The following is a 25,690-nucleotide window of genomic DNA, read 5'->3' as shown; positions in this document are numbered from 1 at the left end:
AGAGGGAAGATGGGGGACAGGGAAAGTGAGGGCCTGTTTTGGGGAGCAGCCATCTATCCTGGGTCCGCCCTGAGTGGCCCTGCCCAGCTGTCCTTGTGCTCTCAGGCCAGCAGCAGAGAAGTCCCGCTGGGCAGCTTCTGTCCAGGCCCCGCAGCACCGCAGCCACTGTCCTCCTCAGAGCTCCTCTACCTCTGCCTGCAGGCTAACAATTTCCTTGATTCCAGAGAGGCTGAGTTCGAGGGATCGTGTTGAGCTTTTTCGTGTTGGGCGTATTCTGTGCATGATCCCTTAAAGGGGGAGAGAGAAGACAAAAAGGGCAGGGAGGGCCCGGCCACACAGCAGGCAGCCAAGAGGACAGGCTGGTAGCAATGAGTAGCTTATTAGCTCAGAAGCCAGAACACCAGTGATCGATCAAAGACGTCTTTATTGTCTCCTTTCAAGATGCACAGCGGTTACAAAGGAGCTTCATATACCCCCAGGCAGGCAGGGAAGAGGAGAGAGAAGGAGCACAGATAACACTACCCCTTCAGGAGTCAGGTGGGACAGGGAGGGGACCGGGAGGTCATGGGGGCAGGGGCAGGGGAAGGACTGTAAGGGGCCAGGGAGGGTGTCAGAAGGGGAGGGGTGGTCTTGAGGAGGGGCTGAGGGTGCAGGCATCAGGAGAACAGAGTGGGACCTGGGGAGGGGTAGGGGGTACTAGGAGGGCATCAGGAAATTGGATCAGGGTAGGGAGCGTTCCTGGGGGGAGGTGGGCATGTCAGGAAGGCCTGGCTGCTGCTACGAAGACGTCCTTGTAACCCTTGATCTCCTTGACTTCGTTGCTGCTGATGAGGACTTGTAGCTGGCGGGGCCCAGCTTTGAAGGGGTGGAGGTCCAGTTGGATTTGGATGGTGTGTCCTGCCACCAGAGTCCCAAGGCTGAAAGTAAAAAAGAGCTTGTTAGAGCATTGAGGAGTGGCTGCAGTGGGTAACCTGGTTACCCGCCTTGGAAGGCAAGCACCTCCTACCTCCCCCACAGCACAGAGACAACCTTCCCTGAGGAGGGGGCGGGGGGGGGGGGTGGATATGGGTGCACAGAGGCACCATCCAGGAGGCTGAGGACCATCCTGTGACCCCACGAGGAACCTCTTAACAGACGATGGCACTTACTCATTTGAAACCTGCCCGTGGATGAGACCACTTCCCTCCAGCACCATCGTGCAGTGACTCAGAGCCACCGTCCGGGTGTTGGTGAGGGTGATGTGGACTCTCAGTGGCTTGCCCACCTCAGCCCTCTCAGACACCTGTGTGGAGAGAGGACGGGGATATTGTGGGCAACTGACCTCATTTCTGCATTCCAATTCAGTAACCTCACTCCCCCATCCCTCTGTTGACCACCAGGGACTGTTTATTTAGAGCTAAGACACTGCAGTTGGGAGAAAAGAATGTGAGATGAGAGTATCCAAGGTTAACACACACCCTGGCCTGTCTCAGAAAGAAGCCACCATCAATTGGGAATTGGCACCAAGTTGAAATCTTATTTCCCTCTCTACCATCTAGATCCGGATGGCAATTAGCTTTCAGTGTAAGTGCCAGCTCCAACCAGCTGGTGGTGGCTGTGGCTATGGGAATGCTGTGTTAAAAAGAAACATGTCCCTTGTATTCTGATGAGGGTGTCAAAGTAGAACAGGTAAAAGGAACAGGAACCCAGCATAGGCACACACATCATCCCCAGGTCCCTTACCTATGGGGACCATGCAATAGCCAACTGGCATCGGATCCTGCTGTCGCCAGGCTTCAGGTAACGGGCAGGCTCTCACCTAGGCACCAGGCTGCCTGCTCTTGTGATCCTGCCCACCATTTGCGGAGGCCGCCTGACGTCACTTGCCGGGCAGCATGCCCGGGTGAAAACCATCAGGCGGCCAGGTGGTTTCTGACATGGAGTCACTCAGTTCTCGTTTTCAGTGGGGCTTGGTGTGCTGCTGGGAAGCCACCAGGTGCAAAGCCAGGTTGGGACTGGGCTGAGGGGATGTTTCTCAGAGCAGGAGGAGAAGGTGGGGAAAGGAGCTTCAGGGGAAGGAAGTCCTGGTAACAGGAGGCGGGGAATACCCGGCCCTCCTCCATGTATCCTTCCATCACCTGTATTCCTTCCCGGTCCAATGGCCTCGCCAGCCACTCAAGCCTCTGAACTTGAGATCTGAGGCTCATCTTTCATTTGCTCCCCTCTTCCTTGTCACCCGCATCTTATCAATAGCCGCCTTTAGAATTTGACTTGTGGTCTCTCTCAAATCTCTCTCCTCCACTCCATCTCCCGGTCATTGCCTTTCTTGCCTCTGCCTCTGCAAAGCTACTTCCTCACTTAGAATGCCTTCGTCTCTCTCTCTGTGTAGTGTCTTCCTATAGCCTACATTCCATTTGATCTTCTGTAAAACGTCGCCTCCTCTGGGAAGCCTTCGTGCGCTTCCTACAGAGCACAGAACTGCGCTTCTCACACCATACCGCACTTTGATCATCCATTTGGTGTCAAGACAGTGACTATGTCTCTTTCACTGCTGTCCCCCCAGCCCCCGGGTTGGGTGAGTCAGAGAGCCCCTGGGTCCCGTCTGTGTCCAGATGCCTTACCTCAATAGATAAGTGGGGAGGCTCCAGAGAGATATCTTTCAGGACCAGTATGGACCTCCCGGTCCCCTCCACCTCCGCGATGCCAGACACGCGAATCAGCTTTTCATCGGTCAGCTTGTTTCTGTAGTTGTTGTAGGGTAGCAAGAGCGGCCACTGTATCTCTAAGCACAGATAAAAGACACCTTGAGTCTAGGGAACGGGTCTCAGAACGAGGCGGGAGCAGGAACTGTGTGTGAGTCTAGATGGGTGTGAAAGTGTCTGTGCGTATATATGTAAGAGAGAGACAGAGAGCAGGCTTACCCTGCCCCTACTGCACCCAGAGGTCGCTGCTAGGTGTCACCTGGTGGGATGGCATCAGAGGTGTGTGTGTATGTGGGGGATGTGGGGGTCTCTGTGTGATCTGGCTGGTCCAGCCCAGCTTTGTTCATGGCCCCAAAGTTCCCCTCGTCCTGTAGATAACTTTCCAGGCCTGCCTCATACTCACCCTCCCCAAAGTCCAGGTTCAAGTGCACTATTTGCCTCCAGAGGGGCTGCCGGGTCCCACCCTTGTGCAGCAGGGCCTGCGCGCAGAAGCGCACCTCCAGTCTGAGGGACCCCCGGGGGTGGGCTCTGTGGGGCACCCTCCTGGCGTGCAGCGTCAGCAGCAGGTCCTGGCCCCACTCGGGGGTCTTGGTCAGGTGAAGCCGCAGCAACGCTGGCTGATCCCGGAAGCCCCCGGACTCCAGCAGATCCAGGAAGGGGGAAGAGGCCCTCCTGGAGCCCAGCATTTTCCGGGATGCCTTCATGAACACAGAGCGCTCCTCGGGAGATCCTGGAGGAAAGAAGAGACAGGAAAGACATCAGAGGGAGAGGTTGAAAAACGAGCCACCGGACAACTCACAGCTCCCCTCCTGAATCCCTAACCACAGGAAGAGCTGTGGCGAGGCAACACAGCATCATGGCTGAGAACAAGGGGATTGGCGTTGCTTGGTGCTGGGTTTAAATCCTTCCTCCATCATAGGCCTTTAATCTCTCAGTGCTCAGTCCTATCATCTGTAACCTGGGGCTACCTCCTTACTTCATAGAGTTGCCAAAATTTTGGGTTAAATGAATTGTTCTTTGTCATCAATATTGACACTGTCATCACTATCATCATCATCAAACCCAGAGGTTTCTCTCTCTCCCCAGGATCCTCACTTCTAAAATATAGGTTATCCCCCCCCAATATGTATACACACTTCAATAACTGATGGCTCAATTTTGAAAATGAAATGTATTTTTTAAATATATTTTTATTGTTTTTACTGATTTTTTACAGAGAGGAATAGAGAGTTAGAAAAATCGATCAGCTGCCTCCTGCACACCTCCTACTGGGGATGTGCTCGCAACCAAGGTATGTGCCCTTGACCGGAAATCGAACCTGGGACCCTTGAGTCCGCAGGCCGACGATCTATCCACTGAGCCAACCAGTCCAACCAGTCAGGGCAATGAAATGTGTTTTAATAAGCGCTGTCTTTATAATTATTCAAAGTGTGGACCTCTGCATTGCATTCATTTCACAGAGTGCCTTACACGGATATCTTTACAGCGCAAAAGTCACGGATTCCGAGAGCCACAATTTGTGCTTTGACTCATCTTTTCCCAGCCCACAAGAGCGGGGCGCAAAATATGGAACGCTTCACGAATTTGCGTGTCATCCTTGCGCAGGGGCCATGCTAATCTTCTCTGTATCGTTCCAATTTTAGTATATGTGCTGCCGAAGCGAGCACGCTACTACCTTCGCCCGCCAAGTATTTAAGGCCCGGCAAGCTTCTTCCTTTAAAGTTCCGGTGACTAGGTCGCGTCCTTTGGCGGTGACCTCGGAAAGGTTAGGGGAATTTGATGCCACGGGATCCCCTCCCGAGGCTCGCGTGTTGGTCTCGGTGATAGCTAGGCTGCGATTGAGCTGCGGGGTTCACCTGTCGCGCGGGACATGCAAATGAGCTCCCGGGGCACCTTGGGTAATGAGCGCAAGGCGGGGCTGAGAGTCGTCAGGCCTTGGCGCTGGGTGGGCGGGGCAGGCGGGCAGCGGCGAGCACCGCCCACGGCTCTGCGCGCGGCGCTTTCGAGGTCGCAGCAAGCGGGAGAGGCTCGGTCCTCGAAGCGACCGTGGTGGAGGCTGGGCCAGTATGGACAACGCCATACTTCCAAAGCAAGTTGTTTCCCACTTAAATGTCCTCTGATGAGTATCTTTGAAAAAATAAGTAATTGCTCAGCCATTATCACACCTTGAAAAGTTAGGGTAATTCCTGAATATCACCTAATATTCACTGTACGTTCAAATTTCTCTGTTTCAAAGATGCCTTTTATTGTTGGTTTGCCGAGGATCCAAGCGAAGTCCAGTTTACCGCATTGTAAGTGGTCACTTCGTCCTTTAGGTCTCTCATTCTCCGACGGCACCCTCCCCGTCTCTCTTCCTGCCCTGGTGGGGAAGCTGGATATTTGCCCTGTGCGGCGTCACAATTCTTGCATTTGGCCCATTTCTTACTGATAATGTCTATCTCTCCATCTTACATGTTCCTTGGGAAGTCATGGGTCTAAGTGCCCAGCGAGAGCCTGGGTGAATGTTGTCGGCCTGCGGTTCGTTGCTGGGGCGCATCCTAGTGTCGCGCTGGCGATGTCGGGCTGAACCGGGGGTTCAGGGGAGGTCCCCCGCTTGACCCCTTCGCTACAAAGCTTCTCGTAAGTGTTTCACTTAATGGTTTTGGAATACACGGATGGACGGTGCAGGTAGAGCTGGTTGACTTTTAACCCTTGGCTCCTGTGCTTTAACGATGCAAACTAGAGGCACCTGGTGTCCGAGTTCTGTGCCCGGAGGAAGAAAACCGAGAAAACAAAACCAGGCAAAGAAATGAGGGAAGAGTGCTGATGCGGTTTGAGTCTCTGGATCATGCGCCCCAGTCCACAGTTTGGTCACAGGAGCTAACATCTGTCTCCTTCCTGCTAAGAGGTTCTTCTGCAGCCACTGCATGTTGGCCCTGAGTGCTGGCTCTCCACCCACCCCTCTCACGGGGGGCTACCCTTCAGCTGCATTTATTTGTGTCGAATCAAGTTGGATAAGAAAATAGCTCCACCTACCCTCATCTCCGAATATAGGCTGGTGTTTCTTTTCCGGGTATTTTCTGAATGTTGTCTTGTCGGGCTAGCCATGTATTGAAAGCCCCAACTAGGACAATGTGCTAGAGGCATTAAAATTTAACATCTTGGAAAAAAAACAAAAAAACAAAGTGTGTGTATACATTTTGGGGGGACACCCAGTATTTTAGAAGTAAGGATGCTGGGGGGAGAGAGAAGCCTTTTATGCTCAAGCCTTTTAAAGCTTCAGCTCTTGCCCCCCTATGGGCTATTCAACATTCAGTCTTAACCCCAACTACCCCAAACTGGACTTCTCTAGAACATTTACTGTGCATCAGAGGCACTGTTCCAAGTAGTTTCTGGGTATTAACTCACTTAACCCTCACATCAGCCCTCTGAAATACTGTTAACCCATTTCATAGATGAGAAAGTAGAGGCAAGGGGATAGTAAGAAGGTGTCCAAACTTACCCAGCTGGAACAGAGCAAGCCCTTGAGTAGTATTTAGGTGGCCTGACTCTACCTGGGAGCCTTCTCCACGGGGACATCTACTCCCTCCCTTCCACGGGCCCCGGAGCCCTTTCCCTTCTTATGCATCTACCTCTCCCCTTGCTGCCACCCCCACTGCCATGACAGAAGGAGTCTGTGATGTGACCCTAGGATACAGTTGCCAGGTAACATCAAGGACTTTCAAGTAAATTTGGAATTCAGATAAACAACAAATAATTTTTAGTATAAGAATTTCACATGTAATATTTGGGACATACTTATACTAATAAAATATTTGTTTATCTGAATTTATCTGGAATTCAAATTTAACTGGACACCCTGTATTTTTATTGGCTACACCCAGCAACCCTGCCGTGGGAGCCATTCCCATTGGGAGGTAGCACAAAGGAGGTTATACCACCTTCCTCCCAAGTCCCCCGGGCCCTGGGTACCTTCTGGGTACTTGTAGGAGCCGGTGATGTCCTGGCGCTGGTCTGATCCTACCAACTTGGTGCTGATTTTCTTCCCGATGGAACTGGTGTTATGGGCCAGGATTTCCTGGGCCTGGCCATCCCCAAAGAGCCAAATGACCTCATCGGCATTTACCTCCGCATACACAAATGGGGTGTCATAGGGCAGGTGGATCTCCCCTTCTCTGATGGCCTTCACGGAAGCAGGGCCACAGCAGAACAGTCCTGTGCGGGGAACAGGCATTGTGGCAGGCTAGCCTGGCTGCTGACACCTGGACCAGGGGCGCTGGTTGGGGTTGTGGGAAGAAGGGAGATGGGACAGGGAGGGGCAGTGGCATGAAGGCCACTCTCCAGTTCCCATTAATTCAGCTGAGCCTCACAGCCCCAACCCCCACCGCCTGCCGCCCCTGTGAAGCAGCAATCAGCATCCTCCTCCCCACCTTACAGGTGAGGAAGCAACTGAGAGGTCCAGTGATTTATCGGGGTGGCCCAGCTGTCAATGTCAAAGTCAGACCCCTGACCCACAGTTGTCTCTGCTTTGACTTTGGGAAGGGGATAAAGTGGGGGAAATACCTCTTCTTTCTGGCCTTTTGCTCACGTGTCCTGTCACGTGATCGGCCTTTCCACAAAGCCTTCCACCATGGTCCTCACTCACCGCTGCTGGTTTGCTGGGGTGTGGGGTCCAGAACCTGCCACCCGTTGAATCCGGGGGGGAGGTCTTTCCGGATCATCCAGCACTCGTTCCAGACGTGGAAATTCCTACAGAAAGAAAGAAGGCGGCCAGCACTCACATTCCAGCAAATTTGCCAGGTACGAGACACCAGGCTATACTGAGTGCTTGATATCCTCATTCTCCTATTTTTTTAAAAAAACTTTTTATTTGGAAGTAATTTCAAGCTTACAGTAAAGTTACAAAAATAGTACAAAGAACACCCATCTAACCAATTCATTGATTGTTAACATTTTGCCCTATTTGCTTTATCATTGCCTTTCTTTCAGTACAGATATGGAATATATATATATATATATATATAAATTTTTATTTCAGTGTATATTTCCTTAGACTAGGGATCTTCCCTTACCTCATACATTTAATATTGACACAATGTTTTTAAAACCTAATTTATGTCTATATTTCAGTTTTGTCAGTTGACCTAATGATAGTTGTAGCATTCTTTCCACCCAGGCCAGGATCACACATTGCATAGTTGTCCAGTATTCCTTGTCTCCTTTAATCTGGAACAGTTCCTCAGCCTTTGTTTCATTACATCGAAATTTGAATAGAGTGTTGGTTTGTTTTACCAGAGTGGCCCTCATTTTTGGCTTGTCTGGTGTTACATCATGATTAGATTCAGGCTATGAATCAGACAGAATTCTACAGGAGTGACAGATTCTTCTCAGATACACTCCTGCTTCTTGAATTTAAGAAGTTTCAGCCTCTAGGACAGTGATGGCGAACCTTTTGAGCTCGGCGTGTCAGCATTTTGAAAAACCCTAACTTAACTCTGGTGCCGTGTCACATATAGAATTTTTTTGATATTTGCAACCATAGTAAAACAAAGGTTTATATTTTTGATATTTATTTTACATATTTAAATGCCATTTAACAAAGAAAAATCAACCAAAAAAATGAGTTCACGTGTCACCTCTGACATGCATGTCATAGGTTCGCCATCACTGCTCTAGGAGCTCAGAGAGGGACAGCAGCTAGTTCTCAATGCAACTCAAAGGTCTTACCTGGAAACTGGCTGGAAAAAAAAAAATCGGATTTGGGGTAGAGCAGAAGAGAAAGGAAGCAGGAAGAGACTAAAGATACAAAAATAAAGGACACCCAGAGACACAGGAGACTAAGGCCTGGACAAGCACACGTGCATGCATGCGAGCACACAAACAGAGGGAGTGAGGCAGGGAGGAGGAGAAGTCAAGAGAGACTGAAGGAACCATGCAGGTGGCTCTGCTAAGCTTTGCCCTGACGGGGAAAACAGAGCAGTGCAAACAGAAAGACCCAAAATAGGAAGAGTAAGATGAGTGCAGACTCTGAATTCAGAATTTAGAGGCACAATCGGTCATTCATTTGGTTGCCGGTTTCAGAATGTTCTCCCATAGGCTTCTGTTTCTGAAATGAGTTTGATGTGATGACCTAATTAGCCAGAACAGTCTCCTGGGCTGGGAACTTATTCTGAGCATCAGCAACAACATACAGGGCAATACTGCCTCCAGCTGGAGAGAACCAGGTCAGCGTTCCCCTACCCTCCTGCGGACAGAGCAGAGATCTGTTGGCCCCTTACCATACTTTGTCTCGTTTCTGAGTTGACAGCATTTCTGCATTTCGGTCATAGTAGGTATCTATGGTCAAGTTCCCATCCACGTTGTGTGCAGAACGGAAATTGGAAACAACACGGGTTGGAACACCTAAGCATCTCATTACTAAAGAGAAGAAAAGCATGGAGAATCATTGGAAGCCAAATAATCACTGGTATGCCAGGCACACTTTCTACCTTTCTAGCTGGAGGAGAGAAAGAAGGCAAAGATTCTTGCAGATCCATACTTGTAACTCCTTCATCCTCAGAGCACCACACCCAAGCCCCCAAACTTGGCTGCTACCTGTCCTATCGATGGTTTCCCTCCTACTAGGCATGGGGTAGGGGGGTGGAGTCTGGGGAGGGGAGGATCATTTGAGGGTCACAATTGATAACAATTAACAACTCAATTTATCATTTAGGGCTTTTCCCAGTCATCAGCTTCCCAAATTAAAAACAGAGGACCTAAAACATTTTATAATTTGAAAAGAAAATTAAAAACTTTAGTGCCGTGGCCAGTTTCAGAAGAGAAGCCGTGTGACCTTAGCTAAGTAGCTTAGCTCATCAAGGCCTTAGTCCCCTTGTATGAAACAAAATGAGGAATTGAGCCAGATGATTCTCAGTCCTGAAGTTCTGGATCTGTAATGCCACAGAAAGACAAGGGTTTGGCGGAGGTAAGAAACAAATCAGAGAATGGATGGAAGAGCAAAGATAGACTTATAGAGACAAGGGGAAGATATCTAAGACAAAGGGAACCTGCAAGTACCATGAGGCAATGGCCATCTTTGTTAAGGCAACAGCATCCTCTTGTGGCCGTCAAGGTAGTGCTGCAAAGGCTTCTTAAAGCTGAGTTAAGATTTCACAAATCGAGTCACACGAAGTGGGCAGTACACCACCACGATTGCCACCACACACACACCTGCACACCTGCCCCGGGCCAGATGAAATCAATCCAAGAGCCAGGTGTGACCTTCCAGAGAGGGCAGGTTTATCCCATCATTTGCTCAGACAAAGCCACTCAGAGGATTACAGCCCTTTGAAACGTAAAAGGACTATTGAGAGTGACCAATCCTTTTGTTTCAATTTATTCAAGAGCCCAAAGAGCACCACCTGTCTTCAATCACCTGTCCACCCCCAGCATAGCTCCTGGGCTTTTAACAAACGCTTCGCAAGGAGGAGAGCTAGACCAGGGCTCTGCCCCTGCTCAGTGGCCCCAGAACTCTGGGCCTGGGAGTGACGACAGGCTCAGAGGTGGAGCAAGGACGCAGACCTAGACCTTCTCCTGCTCATCTCAGGGTCTAACGGCCCGAGCCCTCCTCCATGATACCTGCCTCGCCACCCCAGGGTGAATTTGACTCTATTCAATGCTGGCACCGTCCTGAGCATCTTACAGTGAAAACAGATGAGTAACGCGAGGTCACTTGATTTGAACACTCAGATTTAAACCTCTCTTACACATAGCTGCCAACCTATGCTGCCTCTCTCAGGAAAACCTGGAACTTTGTCTTTGTTCCCTGTCTCTGTCCATTCTGTGCTCCCTCATTCTCTAAGAGTCAGCCCAAGAGTTCAGCCAACGTTTGCTGAGCACCAGAGTGGCCAGCAGCACGGTGTAAGGTGCGCCTGCCTTGCACGGGGGGAAGACAGGCAGGCACCCTCCTCTTGATAGATAACCTGAGCAATGACTTTGCATTAAATTGTAAATAACTGATAAGGCACAGACCATCAATGCGCCTTCAGGGTAGTTAGCAAAGTAGCAAATCTCTAATGGTAGCTCCTCAAGAATGTCTCTGAAAATATCTGGGAGCTTCCAACTCGGCCTACGGGTGAGAACCGCTCTCCCCAACCTGTCCCGACTCCAGGCTCACCTGGAGCCGAGAAACCTAAGCAGGTAGCAGAAAGAAGCTCCGTCAAGGACACTGTGGGGTGATGGCAACAGGTCAACCTCCCTCGTGCAGGGATGTGCAGGACTCCTCAAGACGACAGAGCGTGCGGGTTAAGAGCCGAGTGCCCACCGCTCCTGAGCTAGGGGCTGTGGGCCAGCCACAGTCAGCTCAAGTGAGAACAGAGATATCAGAGCCCGACCTGGAAGGGTTATCGTGAAGATTGAATAAGCGATTCTGCACTTCTATCTCCCCTCACTCACCGGTGCACATGACAGCTGCAAAGACCCAGCACTGTCCGTACTTCACAGGCTGCCCGCCCCTGGCTGACCACTGCCGCAGGATGGCCACGCTGCCATTCCACTCCAGCGGGCTGACCCCCCGGGAGTAGTCCTCGCCCCAGTTCCCCTGCAACACGCCGTTGTCATCGTTGCTGTTGATCTGCAAAGGACAGATGGGTGGGTCTCCATCGTGCCCAGGGGAAGCTCCGACTGCCCTGGCGGGGAAGTTTCTGTCGTTACCATGGCGCTCACCACCCTGCAGATGTACACCACGTCGTTCCGCTGCGAGTAGTCTTTGGATGGGTCCTCTAAGAAGTACAGGCTCTTGTTCAGGATCTCAAAGCAGATGTCTATGATGTCCTCTTCAAACTTCCAAGTGAGTGCAAGGGAGAAAAAAAGAAAGGACTGAAAACGTCTAAAATGCTGAAACTTCAAGGAAGTAACAGACTTCTAGGGAAGGTGTGTAGGGGGGTGGGGCTTCATATCAGACAAGGCTCTGCCTTGGAAGAGCTTATAAATCAAAATGAGAATTCTGCGACACTGACCCGGGTGGTGTTGGTGGGAAATACAAAGAGAGTTCAGAGAGGAAAGATGCTCATTGGCTGAAGAGATCAGAGAAGGCTATTGGAGCTGGTGGGCTTGGAAGGGTGAGGTAGACAGGGAGAGAGGCGGGGAGTTTTTGAGCATGGCAGGTACCAAGGTCAGGGGCCTGGAGAGTCTCCTTTCTGCAGGACTTGTGGGAAAAGATCGGATGGATAAACATAGGGCAAGGCCTGTGAGGAGAGAGAGAGGCGTGTGGGGAGCCTTTAAATCAGGTAGAAGGTTCAGCACAGGAGAAGCCAGTGAATTCGTTTATAGCATGTTTGTGACATGTCACAGTCCTTTTGGCTGCCAAATGCACTGGCATTTGTCTCAGTTTCCAAAAAAGTACACAGGTTGTCACAGTTGAAGAACTGGGACGCTGATCTTCCTCCATAGGGCTCCCTGCTTCCCCCGACTCTTCCCTCCTGGTGTGTGGACAGAGAGAAGCTGCACCAGCTGTGGCTGGTGGTTGGGAGCAGAAAAGTTGGCCAGAGCCAGAGGTCCTCCGCTCTGTACACTGACTGGATATTTGATGTTATTGAAGAATTGCTGCTCATTTTGTATATATTGTGGGATTCTGTTTTTCAGAAAGTCATCTTTTAGAGCTATATTCTGAAGTATTACTGAATTAAATGATATGGTAACTATTATTTGATTCAAAATAAATCCAGTGATGAGCTGCTGGGGGAGGTGGGGCAAGGGGGAGGAGTATAGACCAGGGTTCAGCAAACTTTTTCTGTAAAGGACCAAATAGTAAATATTTCAGGCTTTGCAGACGAGAGGGACTCTGTCTCAGCTACGTAACTTTGCCCCCATAGCACAAAAGGAGCCACAGATGATACCTAAACGAATGAGCATAGCTGTGTTCCAATGGTATTTAATGCCCTAGCCAGTTTGGCTCAGTGGATAGAGCGTCGGCCTGCAGACCAAAGGGTCCCAGGTTCGATTCCAGTCAAGGACACATACCTTGGTTGCAGGCGCCTACCTGGCCTGGGCCCTGGTCGGGGCTCGTGCAGGAGGAGGCAACCAATCAATGTGATCAATGTTTCTCTCTGTCTTTCCCTCTCTCTCCCACTCTCTCTAAAAATCAATGGAAAATTATCATTGGGTGAGGATTAACATAAATAAATAAATACATAATGTGGTATTTATGGACACTGAAATTTAAACTTCATATAATTTGCACATCACAAAATATTATTTTTAAATTCTTTTTCAACAATTTAAAAATGTGAAAATCATGCTTCGTTCGTGGGCCATGTAAAAACAGACAGTGGGCCACATTTGACCCGTGGGCTATAGTTTGCAAACCCCTGGGATAGAGGAAACAAGATTCACCATAAATTGATCACTATTGAAACTGAGAGGCAGGTTCATGAACGTTCACTACAGTAGCCCGCCCACTTCGATTACGGTTTAAGTTGTTCATAATATTAACAACTAAGAGGGAAAGGCATCTCCCTTTCCTTCCTTGCCCCCCTCACCGGACGGGAAATTGGTCCAGCACCGCACGCCCTGAGTTTTGTTAGCAGCCTTTGTGAGCCCACCTTCCCGGGGGAGTGTTACCTGCCCGTAGTTCCAGGGCCGGGAGGTGATGAATTGTTCATGACCCTTGTGCACAAAGCCATAGTCCATCATGATATACTCTCGCAGCAGTATTTCACTGGGCAGGTAGACGTCATCCTCTGAACACGTAAGAGTAATAGAGGGGGTAAAACCCCGAACCAAAAAAACAGGGTAATAAAAATGAAAAATGGTAATGAAAGTATCTTGCTGGAAAAAGGAGAAGCAATGGGTTGATGGCAATAGAAATCAAGAGTGGACCCCTTAAAAGTCTAGAATGTGTTTTTCTAGATGCCAGATATATAAAATGTATGCTTTTAAAAAATAATAATTATCTTTTCCTGATTGTAAACGCAGCAAGTTTGTTGTAGAAATTTGGAAAACACTGATGATGGAAAGAAGACCATGAAAATCGCTCTTTCCCACTCCTCAGAGACACATTTTGGTGTATTCTGGGCACTCTCTTTCTCTGCACGTGTGTGTAATACAATTACATATCACATTGTGTTCCATCTCCTAATCTGTTTCACTGAACATCACACATTTCAAAGAGAGCTTATGGGACCAAAGCCAAGCTCTTGTAACACTGTGACCTAAGATTGAAATTCTCCATAGGGTGTAACAGATACTCAATAGTGCTATGTTTTCCTGAGGAAATATAAGATTTTTTTTAAAAAATCACACCATGAACATTTTCATCATGCACTAAAAATCCCTTGTAGAGATGATTTTAGTGAGCACTAGGTAATGTCTTGCATAGCTACGCAGCATTTTTCCTTCCGGGCTTTCTAGGTAGAACATTCCCAATGGGTCAGGTTAGCATTACCACCTGTGAGCAAGCTGTACCTGCACTCCAAGGGTTAAAAAGCAGGATGAAAGTCCCCACTGGGTGAGTCATGCTGTAGCCCTGGCCTTGAGAGATGTCTATCTTCAGAGTGTAGGGACCAATGACTGCACTGGCTGGTGTGAAAAGGGAGACAAAGAGTGAGTTGGAGTCAATGGTGAAGTCAGAAGCACTCCAGACATTCCCTTGTCGAGCCTGGGTGAGTCCAAAGGTAGCTCGGGTTCCTGACAGCTCCGTGGGTGCGGGTCCTGTGTAGGAAAGAATGACCCCAAGGTGAGGTTCGAAGTCTATGTGACCTTCACCTTCTCCTACCACTTGCTGCTAATGGCTTTTGGTTTAAGGTTTTTACTGCCACTGGGGAAGCCACGGAAGATCTCTGGGCCTCAGTCTTTTATCTGTAAAACGGGATCATAATAGTACCCACCTGAAAGTTTCGTCATGAGGATTAAGTGAGTTAATGTGTGTGAAGTTTAGTACAGTGCCTGTAGTGTATTTAAAGGTTGGTCGTTGTTAGTTGTTATCACAACATCAGTTTGCTGAGCTGGCCACATCTTTTCTTAACAACACGAATAAGGTGCTGAGCAGTAACGGGGTCCTGGGGGATCCCAGGAAGAGAGAGGAAGGGAGGCTCAGGAAGGAGAGGTAGGTGCCCGACAAGTGGACTTAGCCTTGGGGAGGGTGAACCCACCGGTCTCAGCCACGAAGGTGATGTGGTCGGTCCCGAAGTGGAAAGGTCGGTTGAAATGCAGTTGGAGCGTGAAGGGCTGGCCCCGGCGCACGATGAGCCGCCTCAGGCCCATCTCCTGCGTGTGATGCGCCTTGTTGTTCCTGGGGCTCTGCAGGTCCACGGACCTGAGCTCTAAGGCTGCCACTGGGAGAGAGGGAGGCAAGGTCACCGCCCAGCCGTGGTTCCCTGGGCTCAGCCTCCCCCCACGCTTCTCAATTATTTCTGCGGCACCTGGCTCTGACTTAGGCAAGGTTCCTGTCCAGATCTTAGGCCTTCTGCCACCCTGCTCCCTGGTTTCAGGGCTCAGCTTCAGAGGGGAATTCAGAAGGTCCTGGCCTGAGAGTGGGAGGACGATGATCCCGGTGACCTCTGTCCCAGAAAACAAATCGTTTCCGGGTAACTGAAACTTAACCTTGCCACTTGTGTTAACAATCTATAATAATAAAAGCGTAATATGCTAATTAGACCAGACAGCCAAATGACCTTCTGGACATCATTCTGGATGTCCTTCCGGACGACCTTCTGGATGAAACCATGCGGGGGGGGGGGGGGGGGGGGCGCGTGTGGTGGGCGGGGGCCATTAGGGGTGATCCTGCAGGCAGGCGAGCAGTTAGGGGCAATCAGACAAGCAGGCAGAGTGGTTAAGGGCGATCAGACAGACAGGCAAGCAGTTAGGAGCAATCAGGCAGGCAGGCAGAGGGTTAGGGGCAATCAGGCAGGCAGGCAGAGTAGTTAGGGGTTATCAGGCAGGCAGGCAGAGTGGTTAGGGGTGATGAGGCAGGCAGGCAAGTGAGCAGTTAGGAGCCAGTGGTCCCAGATTTTGAGAGGGATGCCCAACTGCTGGTTTAGGCTCAATCCCGCAGGCAAGTGGTCAGGGGCAGTCAGACATCCACTGAGGGGTCCAAGATTGTGAGAGGGTGCAGGCCAGGCTAAGGGACCTCCCCTGCCCCATGCACAAATTTCGTGCACTGGGCCTTTAGTCCTATATAATAAAAGGCTAATATGCAAACTGACTGAACGGTGGAACGACCGGTCACTATGACATGCACTGACCACCAGGGGGCAGACACTCAATGCAGGAGCTGCCCCCTGGTGGTCAGTGTGCTCCCACAGAGGGAGTGCCCCTCAGCCAGAAGTCAGGCTCATGGCTGGCGAGTGCAGAAGCAGTGGTGGGAGCCTCTCCCACCTCCACTGCAGGCGGGAAGTAAGGAGTGAGGGGTCCCAGACTGCAAGAGCCCTGGACTGTGAGAGGGATGTCTGACTGTTGGCTTAGGCCTGATCCCCAGGGGAATTGGGTCTAAGCCGGCAGATGGACATCCCTCAAGGGTCCTAGGCTGCAAGAGGGCGCAGGCTGGGCTGAGAACCACCCCCTCCTCCAGTGCACAAATGTCATGCATCGGGCCTCTAGTCTTCTATAAGCTACTCTATTAGCCTGCTGATAAAAGAAAGAGCAAATTAGACTTTTTTATGAATTAAGTCAATGAGCTAACTGGGGGCTGGGACGTCAGCTACAGGCATGTCCTTGCTGTAGGAATCTAGACAGATGGGAGCCTCAGGGTTACTTGTAGCTTATTTCTTGCTTCTCAACCATGTTCCCAGTGTCTGAGGGCACTGACTACTGCTTCCTGGGGTGCCACTGTGTGGGTATTCAGTGAACAGTCTAAAAACTCTCATAGCACAATGTGTGAGAATGAGACTCACCACCTCGGCTGTGAGACCTCAAGTGAGTCACTTAATGTCCCTAGACATCAGTGTCCTTGGGTGAAAAAGGAGACAATGGGATTCCTACCTCATAGGGCTCATATGGGCATTAAGTAAAGATTCACATGCAAAGACCTTAGCGTAGCAGCAGGTATAAAATTGGCACTCAGGGATCATTGGTTGCTCTTAGTACTAGTGATAATGCATCCTCAGATTGTATTCCCTTTGCTATTTTTGCTGGCGATTTTTATTGTATTTCTGGCAACAAAAATCTATTAGGTTTTTCCCCCTAGCAGTACATTCATTTATGTCAGTGGTTCTCCACCGGGGAAATTTTGTCCTCTGAAGGAGAGGTGGCAATGTCTGGAGACATGTTTTTGTTGCCACAATGTGGAGACAGGCTGCCACTGGCACCTAGTGGGTGGAGGCTGGGGATGCTGCCAAACAGTATCTTACAGGAAAAACTCGAGTTTGCTCTCAGTCATGATGTAAATTGTGGGCCATAATAAAAAAGTTGGAAAGCACCCTAGCCAGTTTGGCTCAGTGGATAGAGCGTCGGCCTGCGGACTGAAGGGTCCTGGGTTTAATTCTGGTCAAGGGCACATGCCTGGGTTGCAGGCTTGATCCCCAGTAAGGGGGAGAGGGCGCGCGTGCAGGAGGCAGCTGATCAATGATTCTCATCATTGATGTTTCTCTCTCTCCCTCTTCCTTCCTCTCTGAAATCAATAAAAAATATATTTTTTAAAAAGTTGGAAAGCAACTGGCCTAGATCCTGTTGGAAACTGGCTGCATACCATTTGTTCCTGAGGGTCTTGACATTTTCATCCCAGGATCTACTGAGCCTCCCCAGAAAGCCCCTCCACTGCACACATGGAGCCCAATGGCTATTCCATCCTGAGAGGTCAGGCACCCACCCAGGCAGTGAAGACAACTTCTGCCGGAAGGACCAGGACTGGGGCAGCCTTTTCCTGGCCGTTGGCCACAGCTCCGAGCATCGTCCTAAGGGCAGCCAAGTCCATTTTCCCTTGACCCAGGCTGACTCTTGGTTTAGAAGGAAAGGGAGGAGGAAGAAGGAAGCGGTCTTCCTCTTTGTGCCCAAGGTTGCAGTGCACGGAGAAAACCCATCGCCATTGGAGGCTCAGGTTTCCTTTTTTATTATCCCACTTAATATAATTACACATTTGGCTCACTGAAGCACCTTTCATGTCAGGAAGACAATGACTTCAGCGAACCAAAGGGAGGGCCTTCAAAAGAGCAGGGGAAAAAGCCAAGAGGATGAGGAAGAGATTCCACAAAGCAGGAAATCAAGCAGAATTAATGAGTAACAACATGTCAGTGCCCACAAGGCTTGACTTGGCCACTGGCCCATGGAGTTAGTAACAAGTGAGAGGAGAGGTAAGCCCCAGCCACAAGACGCCTGGTGCTTAATTAATACAAAGACAAGGATATAAAAAGGATCAAAATATATCCCCATGTATTATCAGCATTAAAAAAAATTAAGAGAGACATTAAAACAGCCCTCTGCCTGCAATGCATTCTGAGATACAAAGCTCTTGTTCTCTGAGAGATCAAAACCTGAGGCAGCCCTGCTGTTGTGGAAGATTTTTTAAAAGAATAATATGGTGGTGTTTTATTTTTATTGATTTTTTAGAGGGAGAGGAAGGGAAAGGGATAGAGAGATAGAAGCATCCAATCAGCTGCCTCCTGCACGCTTCCTACTGAGGATTGAGCCTGAAACCGGGGCATGTGTCCTGACTGGGAATCGAACCATTGACCTTCTGGTTCATAGCTTGACACTCAACCACTGGGCCACACCAGCCAGGTTCTCACGGAACGTTTTATCTCTCCCTTTGAGTCTTGGTTCAGAGGTAACCACGGACTTTCTTTGACCTTTGAAGATGATGCCCCATCTCCCATCTTATGGTCGCTTGCCATCTCAACACCCTCTATTTTCTGCAGAGCACTCAATCATATCTAGAATTAGTTCCACGGAAGCAGAGTCCTTGGCCACCTTTTACACCTGCCTAGAATGGAACAGGGTTTCTAATTGCAGATAATTATAGCTAATGTTCTTTTGTACTTAATACTTACCATGTCAGGCACTGTCTGAAGTGTTTTACATGACTTAAATCATTTACATTCTCACAACCACTCCTATAGAGGTGTGAATATTGTTCCTGACATGCAGGAAGTTGCAGGGCAGAGCTGGAATTCAAATACAGAATCTGGAGCCTGTCCCCTAACCCTTCACATTCTCCTGCCTCCCCTTGCGGGTGCTTAGAGATGTTTGTTGAATGGATACATGACACATGCATGAAGGAGGAAGACAATGATCTGGCAGGAGGGCAGTGAGGCTGGAGGGGACAGAAGGAGAAGAGTCTGTGAGGGTAGCAGGGCCAAGATGCTGCTATTGGCTTTGGTAGTAATGGGTACACTTATCCTTGATGGGAGAATACAATTTATGACTTTCTGAGGGCAATTTATCACAATGTATTACAAAACAAAAGAAAGCCTTAAAACACAAATACCTTGGAGCCATAAATTCCTCTTCTAGGAATTTTTCCTTAAAAAATCATAATTTGTGTACAAAAATTATGGATGTTCGGTGCAACACATATTCTTACAGTAAGAGTTAGATACACAAGCTTTGTGCCTCTCTTCTTGACTTAATCAACAAACAGGACAAAGAACATGGGAAATATGTTACAGATTACCTTTAGAGGGTAAAATTATGGGAAATTTCTCTTTGCGTTCTTTTGGGTTGTCCAACTTTAGCTTAAACACATATCTTTTTTGTATTTAGGGGAAAGTGTTACTTTGATTAAAGGTAGTTTTTGAGCAGAAGTGGCATGATCTATGCTGTACTTCTGGATTAATCTGGCTGTGGTATGTAGCCCAGACCAGAGGAAAAAAACAATGAACAAGAGAAGAGCAGTGCGAACTCTATTGCAATCATCTTAGGCAAAAGGTAAGGACCTACACAAAGGTGTTGGTGAGGAAAACCTATGTGTTCAAGGGACACCGGTGTCCATGGGCATGTGGCAGGCAAATAAACAGCTGGTTTGGATAAAGATTGGGGCCGATTAAAAGAATCCACTGCCAATAATGTCCTAGGCAATCAGGCTACTGGTGAAGGGCTGAGAAGCTCCAGGTGGAGATGGCAACAGATGAGTTATCCCCGGCTCAGGCAGCAGGGAGAGAGTTGGCACCTGCCACCCACTGTCAGGTGGACTCAGCTCCTTCCCTCCTCCTGCCTCTATCACTCTGTCCACCTTCTTGGTCACTATCTTTTATTTTTCTACTACTCATTAGTATTTTCAGTTTGGGACTTTGATAAATGCTTCATTCTTTTTTATTTCTTCCCTTTTAAAAAATGTGAAAGGGTCCATCTGTGTGAGAACACAGGAAGATTCCTATGTGATGAGATTATGCAGTGCCTCTGTGCCTCTTTAAGTGTGCAAGAGAAAAAGGGTTTTGTTACCTAAAGGTTCAAGTCCAAACTTCTTAGTCAAGCATTCAAAGCCCTCTACAATGTGGTCCCAACATCCTATCTCCCAAGAGCCATAAATAAACTCTGCTTCACTTGTGGCCTCCAAATAGGTCATGCCCAGCTCTACCTCTGCACGGTCCCTGCCCCTTCCCCAATCTCTACATGTTCCCATTGTAACCATTCTTCAGGCAAAACTCAGCATCCACCCCCTCCATGGAATCCTTCTTAAACATTTCAGAACATGGAGGTATCTTAACACCTGTAAAAAAAGTTTTGCATCTAGCTAATATTGACTAAATGTTATTAAGGATTTATATGCATTATCTCCTATTCCTACAAATACCCAGCGAGATCTTATTAACTCCATATTACAGATGAGCAGATAGAGGATCAATGAGGTTAATTTTCTCAGTGTCACCCACCTAGTAGGTGGCAAAATTGTCACTTATATCTGGACAAATTGACTCCAGAACCTAGTTCTTCTGGCATGTGTGGCTGCTCTGGAAGTCCCCAGCCCCCTTTTTTTTCAAGTAAATGAATATGGTGTTTTATTCAAATGAAAATGTAATAAACAGACCTACGAGGAGTTGCTCTGGTGGAAGAACTGAAGAGGGGCCCGCCTCCCGCCCCCCACCCCCTTCTTTGCAGAGCCCTAGCGTTCCAAAGAACACAATGAAAACCACAATTCCATCTCAGCCTCCTCTCCTAAATGCCAGCCTGTCAGGGCAGACCAGCCCCAGGGCCCACCTGGTCTTCCTGCTGCTCTGCAATTTCTTAGACTCTAAGCCACTTACTTGTCAGTTAATCATAGACTGACAGGTTTCTTTGAACCATTATTTTTATTTAATGTCTACATAATTAACTATATTGTTTGATTGTTGACACCCAGTACTCAGCAAATAGCTGCTGGCAGGATAAAAGTGTTCCCAGCTGGCTACACAAGTTAAATCATTAGGTCTTTTGCAGAAAATATAGCACTGGATTAATGTCCATAATATATTAAAGTTTCTATAAATATTAAGTCTTGCTATAATCAGAGAAATGAAAATGAAAGCAATAATGAGACCCCATCTTTGATTCATTCAAAAATATTTTTAAAAATACCAATAACTTATTTTATATATGGACTAGACCAGTGATGACGAACCTTTTGAGCTCGGCATGTCAGCATTTTGAAAAATCCTAACTTAACTCTGGTGCCGTGTCACATATAGAAATTTTTTGGTATTTGCAACCATAGTAAAACAAAGACTTATATTTTTGATATTTATTTTATACATTTAAATGCCATTTAACAAAGAAAAATCAACCAAGAAAATGAGTTCGCGTGTCACCTCTGACACGCGTGTCATAGGTTTGCCATCACTGGAATAGACTGTCTCATATGGTGGAAGTGTGAATTCATACAGACTTTTTAGAGAAACTGATTGATATTGAAGGGTAGCAGAATATGCCATTCCAAAAAATAAAGATTTTTTTTTTGAGCTAAAGGCAATTGAGAAGAAGCATATACAAGAAGGGCTGTCCTCCCCCCATTTGTCTAAAAGGAGGACATAAACTTGTAAATGTGTTCTCTCTCTCCTCTCTAAGAGAAAGAATAGAAGTTATCACCAGAGAGATCTCTGGACCCTCAACATCCCAGAGAAGCAGCAGATGAATCCACATACCAAGCTTATAACTAGTCCTATCTCCCATTAGTTTCCCCATATGTTTCCCTTGCTATGATTTGCTGCACTAGAAACTCAAAGTCCTCTTCCTTTGTCTTTCCCTTCTCTAAAAATCCACTGTTGCTTTGTTAAGATGCTATGTAAACCCAAGTTCTAACCAACTCTTTGAGTTATTCATCACTGAATGTTCCCATGTGTATCTGCAATACACATGTTAATAAACTTCCATTTATTTTTCTCTTGTTAGTCTAATTTATAGGTCCCCAGCCAATGAACTTAATTGGTAGAGGGGAAAACAGTTAAGTTTTCTCTCCCCTCTAATATCCATCAAAACTAAAAGTAGATCCAATGGTCCCTCTTTTAGAAATCTTTCAGTTAAAAAACATTTGCACACATTGCAGCATTGTATATAAGGGCAAAATATTGGAAACAATCTAAATGTCCATGAACAAGGCATAGTAATAAATTAAACTAATTAATAAATTTATTAAATACATTATGCTTATCTACCCAAAATTGAAAACTATAATTTATTTCAGATCTTTGTATTGGCATGCAAAGATTTCCAAGATATATGATTTACCTTTTTAAAAAACAAGTCATTAGATAATATATTATGTAATCTCATTGTAAAAAACAAATAATTTTATATAACCTAGTGTTATTTGGAAGCAGTTAACTAAATTGTTAACAGTTTTCTTCCTATGAGAAAAAAAGCCAGATTGGAAATACATATGTATGTAAAGGGGGACTTGGTCTTTTTAAAATCCTAATATATGAACTTTTAACTTTTTTATAACAAGCATTTATTTTTGTGTGTATTACTTATTTAATTGAAGTATCGTGTTTTAAAAGATACTATAACATTTTAGGCTTCCTCTAGTTGGGGATAACTGAAGGAAGAAAAATAGCCTAGAATTTAGCACAAAAGTACCCTGGAATCTAGCATATGAATAAGCCTCTTGAACCTTCTCTACTGAACTCTGGCTTATATTAAAATACCATGTACATCTCAAATTTCTAATAATTTCTATGATATGTAACTTATTTCTTATTTTTATTAAAAATTTAAAAACTTAATTACAGTTGATGTTCAATATTATATTAGTCAGGTGTACAGCATAGTGGTTAGACATTTATATAACTTACAAAGTGAGCCCTTCGAGTCTAGTACCCAACTGACACCATATGTAGTTATTAAAATAGTATTGACTATATTCCCTATGCTGTACTTTACATCCCTGTGGCTATTTTGTAACTTCCAATCTGTACATCTTAACCCCTTCACCTTTTTCATCCAACCCCCCTCCCATCTGGCAACCCATCAGTTTGTTCTATATATCTATGTTTGTTTCTGTTTTGTTTGTTCATTATTTTGTTTTTTAGATTCTACTCTATGATGTATAATTTACAGCACAAATTTAAAAAATACATAATCCATGTTTAGTGCCCTTCCCATGAGCCTGCCAGGCTGGCCCACCCTTTTTCTCACTCCCAGCAGCAGAGCAGCATTGGTTCTAAGGGAACTCAAAAAAGAACCCAAAGGCAGGAGAGCATCTCTTTGAGGGGAGCTGAGAGCCAGAGGAGAAATTGGACCAGGAGAGAGGTCTAGGACCCAAGGGGTCCTCCCACAGCTCCAGGGTCAGCCACAGAAATGGCCTCTCAAGCACCAAGGGCCCCAAGGGGTTAAGGTCAAGGTCCTTGTGGGCCACCTCAGACTCCCCAAGCTTCAGGGTTAAACTGAATCCATTCATAACAAAATGAATGACTGAAGGTAAAGAACTGGGAGAAAGAAGCCATATTATACAATGAACTATCCACATCAATATAGGCCCTCCTATCTTTTCTGTGCGCTCTCTGCCCTCTCTATACATCTCGCTCTCTTGACTTAGCACTTTAGAAAAGTTAGGTTCCCAGCACTCACCCTGCTTCATCTTCCTCCTTCTTCTGTCACCAGGGCCCTTCAACTAATCAGTATTAAGATTCTAGACTTAATTGCCTCTCTGAGCCTTTACTGTCATCTGACTAGAAACTTTCCTTCCATCCTGAGTCGGGTGGGGCTGCCATTTCCTCCTCCTCCTAGTATTCTTCCTGCTCTTAGCTTTCCCACTGTTCCGGGTGCATCTGAGTTTAAGGAAAAGAAATCTTTCTAAACCCTTTTAAAAAATTGCTAAAAGATTTGTTTCTGTGGCCTCTTTTTTTAAGCTGAGAAAACTCAAGTGGCATGGAAGGCAAAGCTTGGTTTGGATCTGTTCCTTTGCACCCGTCACCTCAAGGTTTGGAACTAGATTCACTCTAAACCAGCTCATTCTGGTGTCAGGCATGACTCCATGTTGCCTAGATAAGAATAAGGGGCAAAGCTGCCCTCAGGAAGGTCATCACAAATGGTCATGAAAAAGCCTTTGAACAGCCTATTAGGACCCAAAGACCTTTGCATCTTGAAGAAAAAAATGAAGTACATTGAAATGGTGAATTATTCATTAAAAATGAAGTCGGGGCCCAGGCAGCATGGCTCAGTGGTTGAGCGCCAACCTATGAAAGGGGAGGTCATGGTTTGATTCCGGTCAGGCCATATGCCTGGGTTGCAGGCTCTATCCCCAGTGTGGGGCATGCAGGAGGCGCCTGATCAATGATTCTCTCTCATCATTGATGTTTCTATCTCTCTCCCGCTCCCTTCCTCTCTGAAATAAATAAAAATATTCTAAAAAAATAAAAATGAAGTTGGTAAAGTTTCCACTGACGAGGGGAAATGACCATGATATAATGTTAACTGGTGGGGTGTGTGGGGTGGAGGGGAGCAGGATACAAAAACAGTGCAGTTTATGTCAATGGTGTAAAAAATGTTATTTCTATGGATAGACCCATTTTTACAAGATGGAAGAAAATATAAACTGTGATCCTCTAAGGTCCGTGAGATTGTAAATGGTTGTGGTTTCCTTATTCATACTTTTCTGAATTAAAATAGAAAGAGAAAATTCCACATTGGGAGAGTAAGATGCTTTTAATCAGGGAGGGAAAAAAATATTATAAGAGGAAGTGAGAAAAGGGGTAGGAGGAGCATGGCTGGAGATCTGGACATGTGTCTTTTACCAGATTCACAGTTAAATAGAGAGAAGCAGGAGTATCCAGTCAACACTCTTGGAGGAAGAATTTAGTTTGGTAAAAGAATAGTGCTGCAAGGAAAACATAAAGGTAGTTATAGGAGTGCAGTTACTGGTCATTGTCAAAGGTATGTAAGGGGCGCCTAACGCCCTGTGTGATTTGTAGAGAAACTATCTGCTCCCACTGTAAGCAAAGCTTTCTGTCGCATCCTCCGCCTTTCTTAATTCGTTGAGTGTATTTAGAAAACGGTCCTCAGTGAGATGCACTAAACGCGCTCATTACCAAGTGTTTGCTGAGCACTCTGGGGGCTTTATTTTTACCAAATTTTCTTTACTTCGACTCAGAAAAATAACACTTTGGGTACTAATCCAAGAATCTCTTGTAGTAGAAACAGATGCTCTTTTGATGAAAGCAGAATTTAAAAAACAAACAGCTCTTTGTAATAAAAGTCCTAATTTATGTTAAAAATACTTTTAGCATACATTTTTATAAATGGCGGAGGGGGGAATACATTTAGATAAGTGTCCTTCCTGTTATTTTGTCTCCACTGAGGTCGGTTTTTTCCATAGTTACAATCATAGTGTATCTTAAAGACAGAACTTGTGTAATGGGAGCATATCCGTAGAAAACAATTTGCCATCCTATTTGAAAATATAGCCTTAACAGTGTAATGACTTTTGCCTTGTAAAATAAGCTTTTACATTTCAAATATTATTTGTTTATTTCAACCCTTCCATTTTCACTTGGGGGCTTAAATGGGAAAAGAGGTTTCTCCAAAAATAACCACCATATTATTATCTAGGGTTAACCAAAGAAAATTCTATTTGGTCAACTTTAAGGGCCTCATTAATACTAACTGTCCCAATTCCTGCTACCCCTTTTCTTCCTTCCTTCCTTCCTTCC

General features: G+C 46.7%; 1 protein-coding gene, 1 long non-coding RNA gene and 2 other non-coding genes across 4 annotated transcripts; 2 read left to right on the top strand and 2 right to left on the bottom strand.

Annotated features, from left to right (window-relative positions):
- Window positions 1-479: 479 nt before the first annotated feature.
- TGM7 (transglutaminase 7) lies at window positions 480-23,629 on the bottom strand. Its single transcript, XM_070404859.1, has 13 exons — window positions 23,610-23,629; window positions 14,789-14,971; window positions 14,103-14,348; window positions 13,260-13,378; window positions 11,352-11,480; window positions 11,094-11,271; window positions 8,939-9,077; window positions 7,306-7,409; window positions 6,633-6,875; window positions 3,085-3,411; window positions 2,601-2,761; window positions 1,149-1,282; window positions 480-917 (listed from the first exon to the last, which is right to left on the bottom strand). Exons 1-13 carry the CDS (start codon window positions 23,617-23,619, stop codon window positions 758-760), a joined length of 2,133 nt encoding a protein of 710 aa, XP_070260960.1. The 5' UTR covers window positions 23,620-23,629; the 3' UTR covers window positions 480-757.
- Window positions 4,242-4,348, bottom strand: LOC138999679 (U6 spliceosomal RNA). The gene has a single exon (XR_011469425.1). It is a non-coding gene; the product is annotated as a U6 spliceosomal RNA (small nuclear RNA).
- LOC139003251 (uncharacterized) lies at window positions 4,699-5,799 on the top strand. Its single transcript, XR_011470230.1, has 4 exons — window positions 4,699-4,770; window positions 4,918-4,972; window positions 5,148-5,300; window positions 5,404-5,799. It is a non-coding gene; the product is annotated as an uncharacterized lncRNA (long non-coding RNA).
- Window positions 13,797-13,920, top strand: LOC139001377 (small nucleolar RNA SNORA25). The gene has a single exon (XR_011469973.1). It is a non-coding gene; the product is annotated as a small nucleolar RNA SNORA25 (small nucleolar RNA).
- Window positions 23,630-25,690: the final 2,061 nt, after the last annotated feature.

The sequence above is a fragment of the Myotis yumanensis genome, unplaced genomic scaffold (assembly GCF_028538775.1).
Source record: "Myotis yumanensis isolate MYYU_CA2020_CCGP unplaced genomic scaffold, mMyoYum1.0.hap1 SCAF_1, whole genome shotgun sequence".
Classification (NCBI taxonomy): Eukaryota; Metazoa; Chordata; class Mammalia; order Chiroptera; family Vespertilionidae; genus Myotis; species Myotis yumanensis.
This window is presented reverse-complemented; position numbering and strand designations above follow the sequence as displayed.

Excerpts from the sequence above, each read along its gene's own strand:
- TGM7 (XM_070404859.1), bottom strand. Across the intron at positions 11,481-13,259 it reads GGCCCTGGAACTACGGGCAG|TTTGAAGAGGACATCATAGA; the intron begins GTAACACTCCCC and ends CTCACTTGGAAG. Across the intron at positions 6,876-7,305 it reads ACCCCAGCAAACCAGCAGCG|GACTGTTCTGCTGTGGCCCT; the intron begins GTGAGTGAGGAC and ends TTCCCCGCACAG.